Source organism: Amblyomma mixtum, chromosome 8 (assembly GCF_055824585.1).
Source record: "Amblyomma mixtum isolate Tamu chromosome 8, ASM5582458v1, whole genome shotgun sequence".
In the NCBI taxonomy this organism is placed as follows: Eukaryota; Metazoa; Arthropoda; class Arachnida; order Ixodida; family Ixodidae; genus Amblyomma; species Amblyomma mixtum.
Window position 1 is genome coordinate 148249145 of NC_143019.1, and position 16660 is coordinate 148265804.

The following is a 16660-nucleotide window of genomic DNA, read 5'->3' on the forward strand; positions in this document are numbered from 1 at the left end:
ACAGTCGGGGACAAAAGTCTCCGGACCACGTGTTCCTCTAACGAAGCCGATAGCACTGCTATTGGTCGTCGGCTGGAGGCCACACTTGTGGAGGTAAAAGTTAAATTTTTGTTCTTTCATCTCCACAAGTGCAGTCTCCAGCCGCTGACTGATAGTAGAGCTATAAGCTTCGTTTGAGGAAGACGTGGTCCGGAGACTTTTGTCCCCGACTGTACATCTGTTTTGTGAGAGGTTATGTTGCCCGCTAGATGAAAAGAACAGTTTGAACATGCTCATTGAAGGCGCTTGTGATTTGCTTTTTTTCTGCGACTGACCTACCAGTGGCTGTCCTTAGCATAGACGGATGTAAACAAGGCGCCCAGAGAGGGACACTAAAATCTGGCAATGAGGGGGAGTCTCTCCTTCGAAGAACAACTTGAAGCCTCGAAGAACCAAGAGGTGGTTCCCCCCCCCGTGCCTGAGCTGGGGTTGAGTAGGGGTGCCTCTCTCTTCATTTAACCCAAGTTCCTTGCCTTGGGTGAGATAACCCCAAAGTTTAGATGGATCACTTTTTAAAAAACTCGGGAAGCATTGCATTGAAATAGTGCTTTTTTGCATTCTTAATTTTCTCAGCTAAATTGCGCTTTAAATTGTGGAAGGTTTGTATTTGCCTGCCTTTTTTCGCATTTGTTTTAGTTTGCGGCTGGTGTGTATCATTTCTCTCTTAATCCGTGGATTTTGACATTTTTTTCACCTTTCTTGTTGGTACGAAATGTTCAGTACAATACCGAATAGTGTTGTTTATTAACTTTGATAGCTTTGTCAGTTCTATTCTGCCTGTAGGGTTAAACGCTTTCATGCTTTGGCATTTCTTATACCCCTGTCAGACTAGCAAATTTAATGTCATTCTCATTGAATGACATTGGCTTCTAATGTCATTGATGGGCTCCTACACGGGAACATTTAATGTCATTAGGTTCGAATGTCATTCGCCATCAAATGAGTTTGGGGAATTCATTCGTATTCGATCTCGAACTGAATGCCTACTCTGGACACCAGGTAAGCAGCAGAAACAAGCGACGTGAAAAAATAATGAGCGCGCTGCCAAAGTCAGAAATTGTATTTATTTAGTTCTGCTAAAAATTGGTGTGAACCGGTTCACACTCTCGGGGTTAGCAGCAGCGGCGAGTGCACAGCAGGGCCCTTCCCGCGACCGTCGGTCAGTTTGGGTTGCGTGTTTCTGGCCGGTTGGCGTTCCATGTTCGTTTAGCTCGGAAGTGCTGCTTAAAGATGTAGCTGGGCCTTTTGGAAGCCATTTCCACACTCCTGCGCATGCCGCCGTGTCAGACATTTTGTTTGTTTACATTTGTCGAACATGTGGTTGACTTGGTGCTTGGCTTGGCTTCTATGCCAAAAATGAATATTCCAAAGTTACAGAGCTCCTGATGCTGCACATGTGTTTGGGTGCTGCTGATGGTTGTTGGTGTGTGTATTCCTTCCTGCCCATCCACTGACTGCCAGGTTGCTCACACCACCCCACAAAACCGGCTTCAGACAGGCCCACACAGCGTCCAAATTGAAACTGAGTCGAGCCGAATGTTGGGCCAGCTGGTGTAGCGACACCTTCTGGGAAATAACACAGGAGGAGGGGAGGGAGCGCTCGTCTCTCTCCCTCCCGTGTTATCCTGATCGTGCCCAAATTGAGCATATTCTGCAGTACAGTGCCAGTGGCAGGTAGCTGCGCCCACCACTATAGTGCATGCAATCATTCCCAACATGGCTGGCACCTTCAGAGGGGCCCTGAAAGCAGTGGACAACAGTGGAAGTCAGACCAGGCTGAGAGAGGAGCAGTCATCTCTGTCCTGACTAGAATAAGATGAGTGGACATCATTTCACATGAAGGTGTGAAATCGTGAAGGGAACTTAGAAGCCCATCTTGCTTAGAAGGGAGCATGTTGAACAGCTGTTGTGCTTTGTGAGCAGCACAGCCCTGGGTGGCGCATATGCATGGCTGAGCTATTGAAGGCCGCGAGTGCGTTCTTGATGGTGCAAAAAAATTAATGTAACGCAGGAACATTTTGGGTAGAGTGTTGAAAGAATCTAGAGCCTGGATTTCTGTGGCTTACATGGTCATCCATTGACCCAAACCTTTGCTCGGAGTTAACATTTCACGGTGCAAAATGAACCCATTCCCCGACTAGACAAGATTTCATCACACCTTGGCTTTCATTAGATTAACATTTATTATTGAATCACATGAACTTCTTGACGCCCGGCAATGTGGACTTATGAAAGCGTGTTCTCCAAATGACAGTCTCATCCACCTTGAAAACAAAGTCCACCAAGTGTTAGTGCACACAGAACACTGTGTGGCAGTATTTTTTTGACATGGCAAAAGCTTACGATACCTCGTGGAGGTTTAGAATTCTTTGCAACCTAGCAGACCTAGGTGTCCATGGCAGGATTCTTAATTGCTTGAAAGATTTTCTGTCTGACCATTCATTTCTTGTATGCCTAGGTTCTAACATATACAGAAAATTCATTAAGGAGAATGGATTACTGCAGCGGTGTGTTCTAAGTACTATGCTCTTTATTGTAAAATGTATTCCATGTCTAAATTCATTCCAAAGTCCATTATTTATTCCATCTATGTCGATGATGTTTAAATTCCATGCATATTCCACAGCTTATCAACATGTGAGAGGCAGATGCAACTCACATTAAACAAACTAATGATCTTGGCAGACAGAAATGTATTCAAGTTTTCCCCACAAAAAATGGTTGCTGTGCTTTTCTTGCTCAAAAAGGGCCTGCAGATTGATCTCACCTTGCACCTAATGAAACCGTACTGCCATAAAACAAGAACATAACTTTTAGGCGTAACTTTTGACAGAAAGGTCACATTGCTTACATAAACACCCTCGAAAAGAAAGCTTCTTGAACCGTGAATATACTCAAAGTACTGTCACGTAAAACCTTGGGGTCCGACAGGATGTGCCTTTTGCAGATCTGTCGCTTAGTAGCGTGGTCTTTCTTAGTCTATGGGTGTGCACGGGTCTGCGAGATTATCATACCTTAAAAAACTAGGTCTAGTACAAAACCTAGGTTTGCATCTCTGGGCTGATTCACAACAGCACATCCCCCATAAAGAGTCTTTATGTGGAGTTGCTGCGGTGGCCCAGTGGTTATGGCGCTTGGCTACTGGCCCGAAAGACGCAGGTTCGATCCTGGCCAGTGTGCTCGAACCCATATAATGTGCGATGTCAGTGCACGTTAAGAACCACAGGTGGTCGAAACTGCGGCCTGAGTCACTTTGGGACGTTAAACCCCCTCCTTGCGCTTGTGTCAGAGTGGTGTCCAGCAGAATGATGGTGCATTGCAGTGGGTGCGTGACCTGCGGCCCCTGGTGCACGAGCAGCTGCTGTACACGGCCGAGCTGAGCGTGCAGGATCGGGAGACGTTCCACGATGTGCTGCGCCGCATCCTGGTGCCCCGCACGGTGGGCAGCGAGGGGCATGCACGGGTGCGCCACTTTGTGCGCTCCTCCCTGGAGGGCCTGGGCTGGCACGTGGAGGAGGACGCCTTCCAGGCCACCACGCCCTTGGGCAGCCGGGCCTTCAGCAACGTCGTGGCCACCCTGGACCCGGCCGCCTGCCACCGACTCGTGCTGGCCTGCCACTACGACTCCATGGTGCCTGTCCCCTCAATCCTCCTCTCCCTGTGCACTGCCTCATGTTGCAGTGTATGCCTAGTGGCTTGCAGTGCAGAAACAAAAGGAGGACGGACGCAAAGGCAGGCCCCATTTCACATGATGCAATTCTTGCCACAGCGCATTGCGATTTCAGCCACACTGCGACAGAAGGGCACGCCGCTCCCGTCGCAGAGCGGGGGTTGCGGCAGGCTTCCAACGAGCCAATAGAATTCAGAGGTGTGACAGCACAGGAAAAGACGTAGTGGAAGCCGTTCTAAACTGAACCAGAGGTTTTCACTTGGTTTGGGAGTGCTGCTGCGTCTGTTGATCTCTCAGTGAGCGTTATTCTGCGAGCTGTTGATCGAGAAGCAGCCGCTTCTGTGGGACGTGTCGCTGAATGATTATCGGAAGCAGTCAGCTGTGGCAAGATGCGCAAGCCGTCAAGGTTGATTCATCTGGTATGTACTCCGAAATGGCATTGCACGTGTAGCTTGATAGGGGGTTTTCACTTTGAAATCCACAAAGCATGTAGCAGGATTCTGTTTGTTCACGAGTTTCCTGGTTTATAAACGTGAATGATGTTATTTTTTTTGTAGCTCAGATACGAGCTGTGACAGCGAGGTAGCGCGTACGGCACTGGTGTAATGTTGACAATAAGAGCCATGCACTAGCTTTTCATGGGTAATTTTTGCATGTGCGATTCACTGTAGGCATGTGCAATTTAAGTTCACTGACACATGTCAAACTTTATCTAGCTGCGAAGGGGCTGGGCGCACACGGGCTGCACGCGAGTCCTTCAGCAGCCGTCACTATACATGGTAGCGCTGGGCGAAACGCCCAAACCTGCCAGTGATAATGAATGAAAAATAAAACTGCGCGAGGAATATGAAACGAAGAGAAGAACACAACGGCGTAAACTTCCGACTGAATGTTGTAATAACGGCTATTTTTTTTTAATGGCACCACTGAGGGATCAAAGAAGACAGGGGAAGGACTCCTGCACGTAAAAACTGTCCAGGCATTTAACATGACCGCCTAAAAATTTCAATCCTTGCATTTACAGTGATAAACAGGTGAGTTAGACACTGTCGTCACCCTTAACTCGCGGAGAGGAGGTGGCGTTCAGGAGAATCCGGGTAGGTGCTGCGCTGACGTCTGCGGTCAGGTCCTCACAGACCCCGTTTCTGAACTGCCCCCCCCCCCCCCCCCCCGCATCTGTTGCAGCGTTAGATCACTTTCTGCTAACTTGCCCCTGGGAGGGACACTTGGGGTTTCCACCCCAGCCGACCACCAGACACTCGAATCTGGGCCTTGTTGGCATTTCTAGCCACCACCGGTCTGCACACGTGTATGCCGCAGGGCGTACTTGTGCAGTAAAAAAAAAATCGCACCTCCACATGTTCCAGAGATTCACAAGGAAGGAAATGTGTCATGCAAATGCTATCAAATGCCGGAGAGAAATGCGTGTAGGCAATGTGTAGGTGCGTGTAGGTAATACGTGTAGGTGTTTGTACTCTGCCACAGTTTATATTTGTGTGGAGCTTGTTCTAGTCATGCTGGGTAGAATAAAATTACAACCATGCCGTAGCATCTCTGATATCTCATTTGTCTTGCCTTTATTTATGGTGCCATGTTTTGGTTTCAATTCTAAGTTGACGCCCCCCCCCCCCCCCCCCTACTGCGGATCTTCAAGTAAAAAAAAAAAACAGGTCGGCGTAAAATCGTGTAAATACAGCATTGTTTGTATCTGAAAATGTTTGACTTGATTCGCAATAAGTTTTGCTGTTTTTTTTTAAGATATTGATTCGCTGCAACAGCTCTTCCTCCTGTTTTCTTGTTGACTGAAATAAACACTACCAATTACTCTTCGAATTGCATTTGCAGGCAAAATATTTGCCTGTACCTGGAAATATTGATATGTGCACTTCCACATCTTCTGCTGGTTGACGAAACACCTGCTTGTTTATTTATTTATTTATTTATTTACATGATACTGCAGACCTTTTTGGTCCAAGCAGGAAGGGCGAAAGCAACAAGAAATGGTTATACAGCATCTTACATACTTACATATGTTTAAAATTCATGCATGCAGATATAAAAGCACTCCGAAATACATCTTTGTCAATCTAAAATAGTCACAAAATTCAGAATAGTCACTCGGATGATGCCACCCACCTGCATAACGTCATATGCTGTGCATTTCAATTTCAATCTCTTGTCTTGTTAAAGGTGCACTAAAGAGGAATCTGAACTCATCTTTTTACCACGGGAACTCAATCTACTTGTTCTGAGCATCCTTAGAAACTTGAAATTATTGTCCTGTGAGGCCGATTTCCCTAATTTAAATCGGATCAAACGTTCTGGCTCCCGCCTTTTTTTGAACTCACTGCTGACGGTAGGAGGAGTCAGCTAAGGCATTTGGTGCCTTTCAGGCGGCTGCGTGGTGGCCTTGCTTTCGCTTTTGTTTCGTTTTTAGGCTTCCGGGAATAAATAGATTCATTCAGAGACAATGCAGCTGCAAATTAGGCCCATGGAAATAAATATACGGAACCATCCTGGAGAAACGTGGGTGCTAGTGGCTTCCTGATGACCCCAATCTTAACAGGACATAGGTTGCCACATGCAATCTTTGGTCACTTAATCAATTTTGTTTTTGTTGTTCCGTTATTATTTGTGGCTGCTCCTGTGCGCCCTGTTCTGATCTTTGCTTTCGCTGATCGCTGAGTATCTCTCCGCCGATGGCAGTGGAGCGCCACCTCACGTGCCAGACTTCGAGTGAACGTCCATGGCTGCCTCGCAGAGCTGACGCGGCGGTCACCTGGCCATCGCTTTCTACTACTGGAACACCCGCTCCCACCATGGCCAACGCCGACGACAACGCCTCCACCATGCCCGGTGACGCACCCTCCAGCGCGGTCTCTGCGCTGTCCCTTCGCCGCTGGTGACTGCAGTGACAACTGGCGACCGCGGACTTCCGGACATTCGAAGCAAGCAACCACGCCGACTTCCCCTACACAGCCATTCCTTCGCTACCTGCGGCGCCATGGCCGTGTCGCACTCGGCCCCATCCAGCCAAGGCTAATGCCTTGCAGTCAGACTGACTTCCCTGAGCTGCACGGCTTAGCGCCTGTTACATCAATGACCCACCCGCTTGACTCCCATTTTTACATTCATGGCGCCTCAAGCCGAGCCATCCGCTTCTACCTCGCCAAGGAGCGTCTTCTGTATGGCCTGTTCCAGCATCTCACCTTGCCACCTCTTGGGCCCATGCTATACGATGACTTGAAGGCGGCCGTCATCAGGCACTATGGTTTCGCGCTCGCACGACCACCGCATTTTCTGCGTACCGAGACGGTGCAAGCGCAGCCACTGCAGTCTCGTGAGCAGTCCTTCTGCGTCCCGACGCAATCCCTTCGGACTACCACCGCAGACCCGTTGGCATGTGCGTCTCAGGAGCTGGTGCCGCCGGATTCTCACCAAGCTCATGGCCCCTCACCACACCTTTGTGCCTCAATCGCTGAGTTTCTTCCACACAACGGTGAGACATCTACGGACTCCTGTATCCCAGCGTCTCCTGCGTTCAACCGTAGCTGCGAAGTGGAATCCTTGCCACCAAAAGGGGCTCACACTGCCTGGCAGCTCGAGAGGCCCGTTCCACAGCAACGTCAAATGCCTGCCTCCAGTGTTCTGTCATCTGCATCCTTCAGCAGGTGACGTCACGGTCCACGCCCACCGACGCATTGTTTGGAAGAGCAAGGTTCCAGGCTAGTTGGTAATGCATTTAAAGGAAGAAACACGGACACACGAAGAAATGACACACACACACGTGCGCATTGTTCGATTGAGGTGGTGGATCACAGCCTCCACTTTTCACGACCACAACATCCAAAGGGCACCTATCATTCGCAGCCCCACGCATGTCGTGCACATCTCTCTACCTCAAGGACCTCCACTGTGGCGACGCTCCCAGCCTCTCTGCCCCGGCGTCGGCCACCACCAGCGCAGAGTGCAAGCCGCTGCAAAACCAGACCTGCACCGTCTCGCCAGCTTTTGTCCGCCAGGCTTTGCCAGAGACGCAAAGGTTTGTGCGTGCTGAGTTTTCTGACAAAATACAGTCCACATCCGCTGCTGCCAACCCCGCTCTGCCTTCCATCATCCGACATATGTGCTGCCGACTCTGCGCCTGCCCCCATAACGACTTCTGCCTTACTTCTCAGGACAGCGGTACCCACTGGCCGACCTCTACATTTCACTCAAGCGCCACCTCCTGAACTTCAATTTCGATTTTTCCGGATTAGCCATCAGACTACGACCTGAACGCGGACTTACTGTACATACGTGTAAATAGTTAGTACTTAGTGTCCCCATCACTCTAATTCACCCCCCTCCCAAGTTGTTTAATCTCTAGAGCTTTATTTTTTATCGACCAAAGGTCTAGGAGGGGGTCCCTGTAGCGGCACCTCACGTGCCAGCGTGTAGGAGACGATGAAGTGATAGGTTTCCAGTGAACGTCCGTGGCTGCCTCGCAGAGCCGACGCGTCATTCATCTCAACGCTGCTTTCTTCACCAGGTGTCATGGGGCTTCCTGAATAAATGTGGACTATTCTTCCACAACAAGCCGCCACGGGACTGGCTGAAAGGTTGGTTGACTCCTCCTCCCACCGTCAGCGGTGAGTTCAAAAAAAAGGCGGGAGCCAGGATTCTTGATTCGATTTAAATTAAGTATATTGTCCGCGCAGGACAATTTCCAGTTTTTTGGACAGTTTCTAAGAATACTTGGAACGTGTAGATCGAGTTTTCGTAGTAAAAATACAAGTTCAGATTCCTCTTTAGTGCACCTCACTGTGAACAGAGTCATTTTTACTTTGACTTGGTCAGTGTGTTCACTTCCAATAGAAGTGATGTCCCTTCGAGGTTATGCCTATTTTGTTTTAAATTTGGGGCCGTCTGTGGGGAGCTTCTTGGACTGCCATTTGTTTCCAATGAACGTGTGGTTTCTGTTTCCCTCTGTGGTTGCAGATCCCCAAATATGGTGAGTTCCTGGGTGCGACCGATTCGGCCGTGCCCTGTGCCCAGCTCCTCTACCTGGCTGCGGTGCTGGACGACAAGCTCAAGGAGCAGAAGCGACGGGTGCGTGGAGGACTCCTTACACAGATGTGCCACAGGAGCTGCCACTGGGGCCGGTTGGAGATGCATTCTTGAAGGTATTGGTGAGCGCTGTAAAAATACGGAAAAGGGACAAACACACAGGACGAAGCGCTTTCATGACTATATACACGTATTGGCGTCATATCAAACACAGAAGAGGGAGGGGTGCACGCACTGACAAGAATGAAGGAAAAGGAAAAAAGAAGGAAAAGGGGGGGGGGAAATGGGAAAAAAGAAACAGGAAAAACGAACAACATGTGCGCTTATAACAGCTGAAGATCACTATTCTTGAGGTAGGTTAATTCAGTTCCCCCTAACGTCACCGAAGGCAAGCTGACCCATTGCTTACCTGGAGCAATGTGCATTGCGAAAGCTTCGATAATTTCTCGTTCCCGTCTGTTTCTAGCCCAACCTATTACCTTGGTGTTTTTTTAGCTGTGGTGTGCATTTACAGTGTGCGCAATGAGATGCCAGCAAGGTAATAGATGTAATTATCGGTAATTACAAATAATTAATAAGGTAATTATCGAAGCTTTCGCAATGCGCGTTGCTCCAGATAAGCAATGGGTCAGCTTGCCTTCAGTGATGTTAGGGGGAACTGAATTAACCTACCTCAAGAATAGTGATCTTCGGCTGTTGTAAAAGCACTTGTTGTTTGTTTTTCCTGTTTCTTCTTTCCCGTTTCCCCCCCCCCCCCTTTTCCTTCTTTTTTCCTTTTCCTTCATTCTTGTCAGCGCGTGCGCCCCTCCCTCTTCTGTGTTTGATATGACGTCAATATGTGTATATAGTCATGTTTCTTTAGAGATTAAACAGTTGTTGGAAAGCGCTTCATCCTGTGTGTTCGTCCTTTTTCCGTATTTTGATAACGCTCACCAATACCTTCAAGAATTTATGCAGATGCGCTGCCCTTTGAGATGAGACTTAGTCCCAGAACTAAGCATTTTAAAAAGTAACCCGACATTTCTTTTGCCTTCACAGGAAAAATATTTAGGGGAGTTTGCTGGGCATTTTGCATGCTGGTAGGAAGGGAAGAAAGCTGTGTGTAGCAGCTCCTCACTACTGGTTTGGTTCCCCCATAAACTGGAAAACAACTCATGTTGAGGGAGCTGGTTTTTGACTTGCATAACTACAGTGCGTCACAGAGTGTGTCCTCTTCTCTGTTCCGTCAAATGCACTGTAGTTATGAGAAGGTGCTTGGCTGCTTAGAAAGGAAGGCTTAAACTGGCCTCATAGTGTGTCGAATTTTATTTAAAAGATATGAATGAGACTTATCTAAAACCTGTGCTCGGCGTTGTCAACCCTGCATCATGTGTTTCTCCTGCTGCTTGCATAGAGTGCTCATCTTCAATCAAAGCACCAGTTTTGAAAAAATGGCCATCACACACCGTTTGTTTGTTATACCCTGGTGTTCGCAGTAAGTGGAATGTTCATAACGGCAAGGCAAACTTTCGGGATGCATTGTCTAAATGGTGTCTGTGAGTCGCCATTGGTGTGGCCATTCTAAGAGCCCCTTTAGTTGGGGGACGTACGTCTTGCGCCTGCAGATGTTATCGCTTGGGCGTAGAAGGACAGCATCTTTGCCTGTGCCCAGGGTGGCGGCCTCACCCTGCAGCTCGTCTTCTTCGACGGGGAGGAGGCCTTTGTGCGGTGGAGCTCGAGCGACTCCCTGTACGGGTCCCGCCACCTGGCCTCCCGGTGGCACCGCAACAGCACCCGCGGTGTGCCCCTGGACGGATGCCTGCCCCGCGCGGACATTGCCACCGAGATCGACCGCATGGTCAGTGCTCCTCGGCCGTGGGGAAACTGGCCCACCCAACACGGCCGTAATAACCCTAGCTTGTGCGGGGCAATTGCATGCTGTGTGGAGAAGCCAACCTAACTTGATTTTTTTTTGCACTTCTCTTTTCTCTAGTGAGGGTTGCCTGAGTTGGCATCGCTGCTCTTGCATGTGTTTTTGGCGAAATTCTGCATTCTGAAATTTGGCTATATCGAGTATTAATCTATAAGCATTACTCGGCTTGTGCGTGGCACTAACAGAAAGTGCAGACACCCGAGTTACACGGTAGTGTCTCTGGTAAGCTTGCGTGAACTCAGAGGAGCAAGCTTGAGCCAATGGGAGGAAGCTTGGGTAAGCTGAGATGCTGATTCGGGTCAGTTTGTAGGAGAGTCACGCCAGCTGTGCGAGAAGAGAATCGCACCATCCCTGCGTGTGCAGTGCTTAGCCACTCTGCTGGCATGAATGAGGACTCACTGCTGCCATCTGTTAACGTTAAGTAGAGAGTGACCAATTCTGCACATGTGGGAACTCTGTGGTGGCCAACACCAACTGAGCTACACAAATGCACCCACAGAAACAGCTCAAGTGCACACCGATTTTTTTTACCTGTTCACTGTAACGGTATGTTTTAAAAAGCATGATCAAGGCCCTGAAGGCGATTAAGACAGAGTGGAAAAATTGGAGTGGACACTCCACCTGAAACGAAATGCAAAGGATGATCTATCCCACTGCTTCAACATGATGTAGTTTAAGTGATAATCTCAATATAGCAAACTTTTTATTAGTGCCTTCTCTAGTTCCGTGTTTTCTAGTCATGTTGGTGTGAGCTAAAAACGCGTAAAAAGGCACGAGCTAAAACCAGAAAACAATGTAAAAAAGTTAAAAATGCTCAACTGCCGGCACATGCCTGGGGTAGGACAGCAGCTTGGGCATGTTGGTTATGCATTTGTGAAGGAACAGCTCAAAACACCGGGAGAAGAGACAAGCGCTTGTCTCTTGTCCCGGTGTTTTGCGCTGTTCTGTCACAAATGTCTGGGGTACAATGCATGGAATTAAAAATTATAAAATTGGCCAAAACACTTGAACTCTTTCTTTATCGGTGAGCGCGATAGACGGGGTGCTAACGCCAGCCTTCTTATGATCGGCTATGCCCACATACTTGGCTGCTCATTCTTTTTTGCAAGGAATACCGTGTTCTGGAAGAGGGGCCTTGCAATGCGGAGGCAGGCTGTTTCCTGGAACGTTCCTAACCGGCCTTGCATGTTCCATGGCACGTTCATTGAAACACTCCCCGGTCTGTCCGATGTAGATGAACCATGCCCACTTCGCACGACGTGTGTGGCCTGTGATGTCGCACCTGGGCTCCACTTGTTCGTTGTTCACCTGAGCACACGTGGAAAACAGCACAGACACCATCAAGCAGCAGTCTGTCTGAGACCAAGGGATGACAACAGTCAGACACTCCCTCCCATGTTGGGAATGCCTTGGCACAAACTTTTCACAAGCCTCGCAGGATAGCCAGCTTGTGGCAGTCTGAGTGTCTGAGTCACGAAGGCCCACCTGATGATGAACTCCCGACGATCTTGGAGGGGAGGCGACCCCTCAGGGAGTTTGTGGACGGGAAGACCGCTAATGCCCCAGGCCATCAAGCGCAACTTGTGCAGCACAAAGGACCTTCCTCCCAAAGGCAGGACACGAGAACCTCTGCCGCTTTTCTCCCACCCTCGAAGCACACCGGCAGGTGAGCAATTCCAGAAAGGCAGAATTCTGGAACGCTACCACCCCTTCCACCCGAACTTCTGGAAGAAGCCTTCTGTGGAGACCACAGTAAAACATGTCTGGGACGTGAATTGAAAACCCTGGCACCGCATCCGCACCTTGGAAGTTAGTGACAGGGGCTGAGTTGCCGATCTTGAACGGAACCTGCGAAAGATGTTTCGTCCTTGCCAAGTGTCAGTGGCACAAAATGTTACTGTGAAAAACACAGGCCTTCTTGGTGCCCTTCACCTGGGTGGCGAGCGTGTTGTCTGCTCTAAGGAGCTCAGTGTCAAGTAGTGATGGCATGGATCAAAGCGCACCTTTATTTAAGAAAACAAAGAGTAGTGGTGAAATGTCAGATGAAGTTGCTGTAAACTCAGGTGTCCCACATGGGTCAGTTTTGGGACCACTTTTGTTTGTGATATTCATACCTAACTGTTCCCAATGCTGCTGACCATGATGCTCTGCAATGTGACCTTGACAGAATTTCTGAATGGTGTGATATTTTTATTTTATTATTTTTATTTACAAATACTGCTGTCTCTGAGGAGAGACATAGCAGGAGTGGGTAAATACATTAGTGAAAACAAATAACATGGGTAGCATAGAGATGGGTAATACAGAAGTATTAAAAACAGATCAACAGGTCAAATTGTCTGGCAACTGAACAACAAACTCTTCAATTGGCAATAAACGAATTGAGCCGTCCAATCCATTCCAAATTTCAACAGTTAGAGGAAAAAAAGAAAATTTAAAACAATCTATATGTGGTTTGAAGGGAACAATGTTTAATGGGTGGTTCCGTCGGGTTGCACGTGCGCTTGAGGACACAAAGGGTGCCTGAATGCCAGATGACGTGTGAACGATCTTGTGCAGCATAATGATGCGTTCACGTGTGCACCTATGTTCTAAAGGAGGTGAAAACTTGTGATCGTAGCGGCCAAACATGAATCGTATTGCTTTCTTTTGAACTGATTCTAAGCGGTCAATGTCACGCGCGTAATGAGGGGACCAGACAATTGAGGCGTACTCCAGGATGGGTCGAACTAGTGATTTGTAAGCAGTTAATTTACATTCCTTCGTGGCATTTTTTAAGGTTCGTTTGAGATAGCCAAGTTTGCGAAGTGCTTTGCCAGATATGTTATTTATGTGAGCATTCCATTTTAAGTTATGCGAAAATATAACGCCCAGGTATCTGAACTCGCTGACATGGGTCAAGCAGTTACCGTTATTACTGTAAGGGAAATGCAGCGGATTCTTTTTGTTACCAAAGGTCATTGCAACTGTTTTAGTGAAATTAATTTTCATTTGCCATGCATTACTCCATTCACAGAACAATGAAAACACTATGTTTAGTTCCTGTTGATCATCGGCGCTAGCAACGTTGCGGTAAAGCACACAGTCATGGGCATATAGGCGTAACTTCACTGCGGTGTCATTAGTAACATTAGCTACATCATTAATAAAAATTATACAGAGTAGAGGCCCAAGCACCGATCCTTGGGGCACACCTGAAGTTACAGAGATTGACGATGACTGTGCATGGTTAAAAGTGACAAACTGGGATCTTAAGTATCAAAAACGAGCTATGCGATGTATCGAAAACCTTGAGCGGCTGGAACATACAGCCCCGGTGTTCCTAAAACATAACGCCCTAAAAATAAATCAGTTATATGAGCTGAAACTTGCTACCCATATCAGGAACGAAATCATGACAAATCCTTCAGTGTTTACTAACTTGCGCCAGCCCAGTACAACTCGGTATAACATTCGAAAGAATTTCTTTAGATTACCCGCCTTAAGAACGAGCTATGGTACACAAATAATGTCGTATTTAATCCCTAATTTTATGAATACACACCCACCTTTTCTTGACATATCACAGCAATGTAGAGCACTCAAAACCTTCAAAAATGCCTTCCGAACCTACATACTGTCCAACTCACAGCTTTAAGCATACATGTTTTGATAACCAACTAAACTTTTTATTGGATGTTATTTATTTTAATGTTGTTACATTAGCACTTGTATAATGTTGTAATCCTTTGTACTTTTCTATGCACTGTAAGGGTGACAGGGCCCTCGTCAGGCAGAGAACATCTGCCTTTTGCTCTGTCATCCTAGACCGCCTGTGTCTGAAAGAATGTTACAAATAAATAAATAAATAAGTAGTCAGTTATCCAGTCCAGTAACTTATTGCCGCTAAACATGGTGCGTAGTTTACGAAGAAGCTTATTATGGCAGACCATGCTTTGGAGTAATCTATAAATATTACGTCGATTTGATCATGGTTATTTAAAGTGGAAGCGATGTCGTGAGTAAATTCAATGAGCTGAGTGACAGTGGGAAAACCAGATCGAAAACCGTGCTGACAGTGTGACAGTAGATTATGACAAGTTAAGAACTGAACAAGGTGCTTGTGAATAATGTGCTCAAGAAGCTTACAGCAAGTGGAAATTAGGGAGATCGGTCGGTAATTACTAATTTGTTGTTTATCGCCAGATTTAAACACCGGGTTGACATTGCCAATTTTCCAAGCCTGAATGAACGGGAAATGACTATTAATCTCCAGAAAGTGTCCACATACTGTATTTACTCACATAATAAGAGCACTAGGCATAATAGGTGCACCCCCTGTTTGGTCACGAAAATCTGAGGTGAAAAAAAAAAAAAAACGCGCATGCACGCACACTCCACAACCCAAGCTTATCTTACCAAAGTTTTTGCAGAAATGACTACTAGTCCTCACTACTGTTGCTGACGTCCACAGTGTAAGAATATTTTAGGTGTTTAGCGATGATGTAGAGGAGCATCCGCCTCACGTCCAAGAGGACCGGGGTTCGAATCCCGGTGCCACACAGTTCTCCACCGGGCTTAAGAAAAAAAATCCGCATGTCGATGGAATTGCATATCCAGGCCTGGAGTGCGGCCTGATCTCAGTGACCTGAACCGACAGCGCACTCCCTCACCAGAGCAGGATTTGGCCACCCTGGTGCAGTACCTGGCCACAACCTTCTGTGAACACACCAGTTGACCCTCGGCCCTCAGTGCCCAGGGGCTGCAGAGCAACGGATCGGGGTGGCGCTCAGACCTGTGACGCAGCAGAGGGGGCTGAGAATCTCTGGCTCCGGACAGGCCGCCCTTGGAGACTGAACCTGGCAATGTTTAACGCAAGAACCTTATCCACTGAGGCTAGCTTAGCAGGGCTGTTGGAGGAATTGGCGGGTGTGAGATGGGACGTTACAGGGCTTAGTGAGGACAGATGAGGCGTATACAGTACTAAAGGGTGTACACGTACTGTGCTATCGTGGATTAGCAGACAGATGAGAACTAGGCATGGGATTCCTCATCAATCAGGATATGGCTGGCAACATAGAGGAGTTTTATAGTACTCACAAGAGGGTGGCAGCTATCGTAATTAGGCTTAATAAGAGGTATAATCTGAAGGTGGTGCAGGCCTACATTAAGCCATGATGACCCGATCCTTGAAACCTTCTATGAAGACGTGGAATCGGCGATTAGCAAAGTAAAATCGCCCCGCTGCGGTGGCTCAGTGGCTACGGCGCTCGGCTGCTGGCCCGAGAGATCCCGGCTGCAGCGGCTGAATTTCGATGGAGGTGAAATTCTAGAGGCCCGTGTACTGTGCGATGTCAGTGCATGTTAAGGATACCCATGTGGTCGAAATTTCCGGAGCCCTTCACTACGGCGTCTCTCATAGCCTGAGTCGCTTTGGGACATTGAACCCCAATAAACCAAACCAAAGTAAAATCACAGTACACTGTACTGATGGGCGACTTTAATGCAAAGGTACGTAAAAAGCAGGCTGGAGACCAGGCTGCAGGTGACAATGGCATAGGTTCTAGGAATAGCAGGGGAGAGTTATTAGTAGAGTTCGGAGATAGAAGTAATTTACGGATCATGAATACCTTCTTCTGCGAACGAGGGAACAGGAAGTGGATGTGGAAGAGCCTCAATGGTGAGACTAAAAATGAAATAGACCTCATACTGTGCGCTCACCCCGGCATCGTAGGGGATGTGGAGGTCCTCAGAAAGGTGCAGTGTAGCGACCACAGAATGGTATTAGCTTAGATTTGAAGAGGGGACGGAGGAAACTGGTGAAGCGAAAGGCTATTAACGAGTTTGCATTAAGAGGGAAGGTAGAGGAACTCAGAATGCCACTGCAGAACAGATTTAACTGAAGAAGACGACTGTAGTGCTGAAACAATGAATGATAATCTCACAGCTCTCGTTACATAGTGCGCCGTAGAAGTGGGCAGTACGATGGTTCGGTAGGATACCGGGAAGCT

At 47.8% G+C, this 16660-nt stretch overlaps 1 protein-coding gene across 4 annotated transcripts in view; it reads left to right on the forward strand.

Annotated features, from left to right (window-relative positions):
* Positions 1-16660, forward strand: part of LOC149334760 (glutaminyl-peptide cyclotransferase-like) — a 72285-nt gene that overhangs the window by 42316 nt on the left and 13309 nt on the right. For 3 of the 4 annotated variants that reach the window (XM_089555377.1, XM_089555376.1, XM_089555378.1), the window contains 3 exons: positions 3362-3670; positions 8690-8800; positions 10410-10595. In XM_089555377.1, the coding sequence (XP_089411503.1) occupies positions 3362-3670; positions 8690-8800; positions 10410-10595 (606 nt within the window). Of the gene's footprint in view, positions 1-3361; positions 3772-8689; positions 8801-10409; positions 10596-16660 lie in introns of all 4 variants that reach the window. The other variant, XM_089555379.1, reaches the window with a different exon arrangement.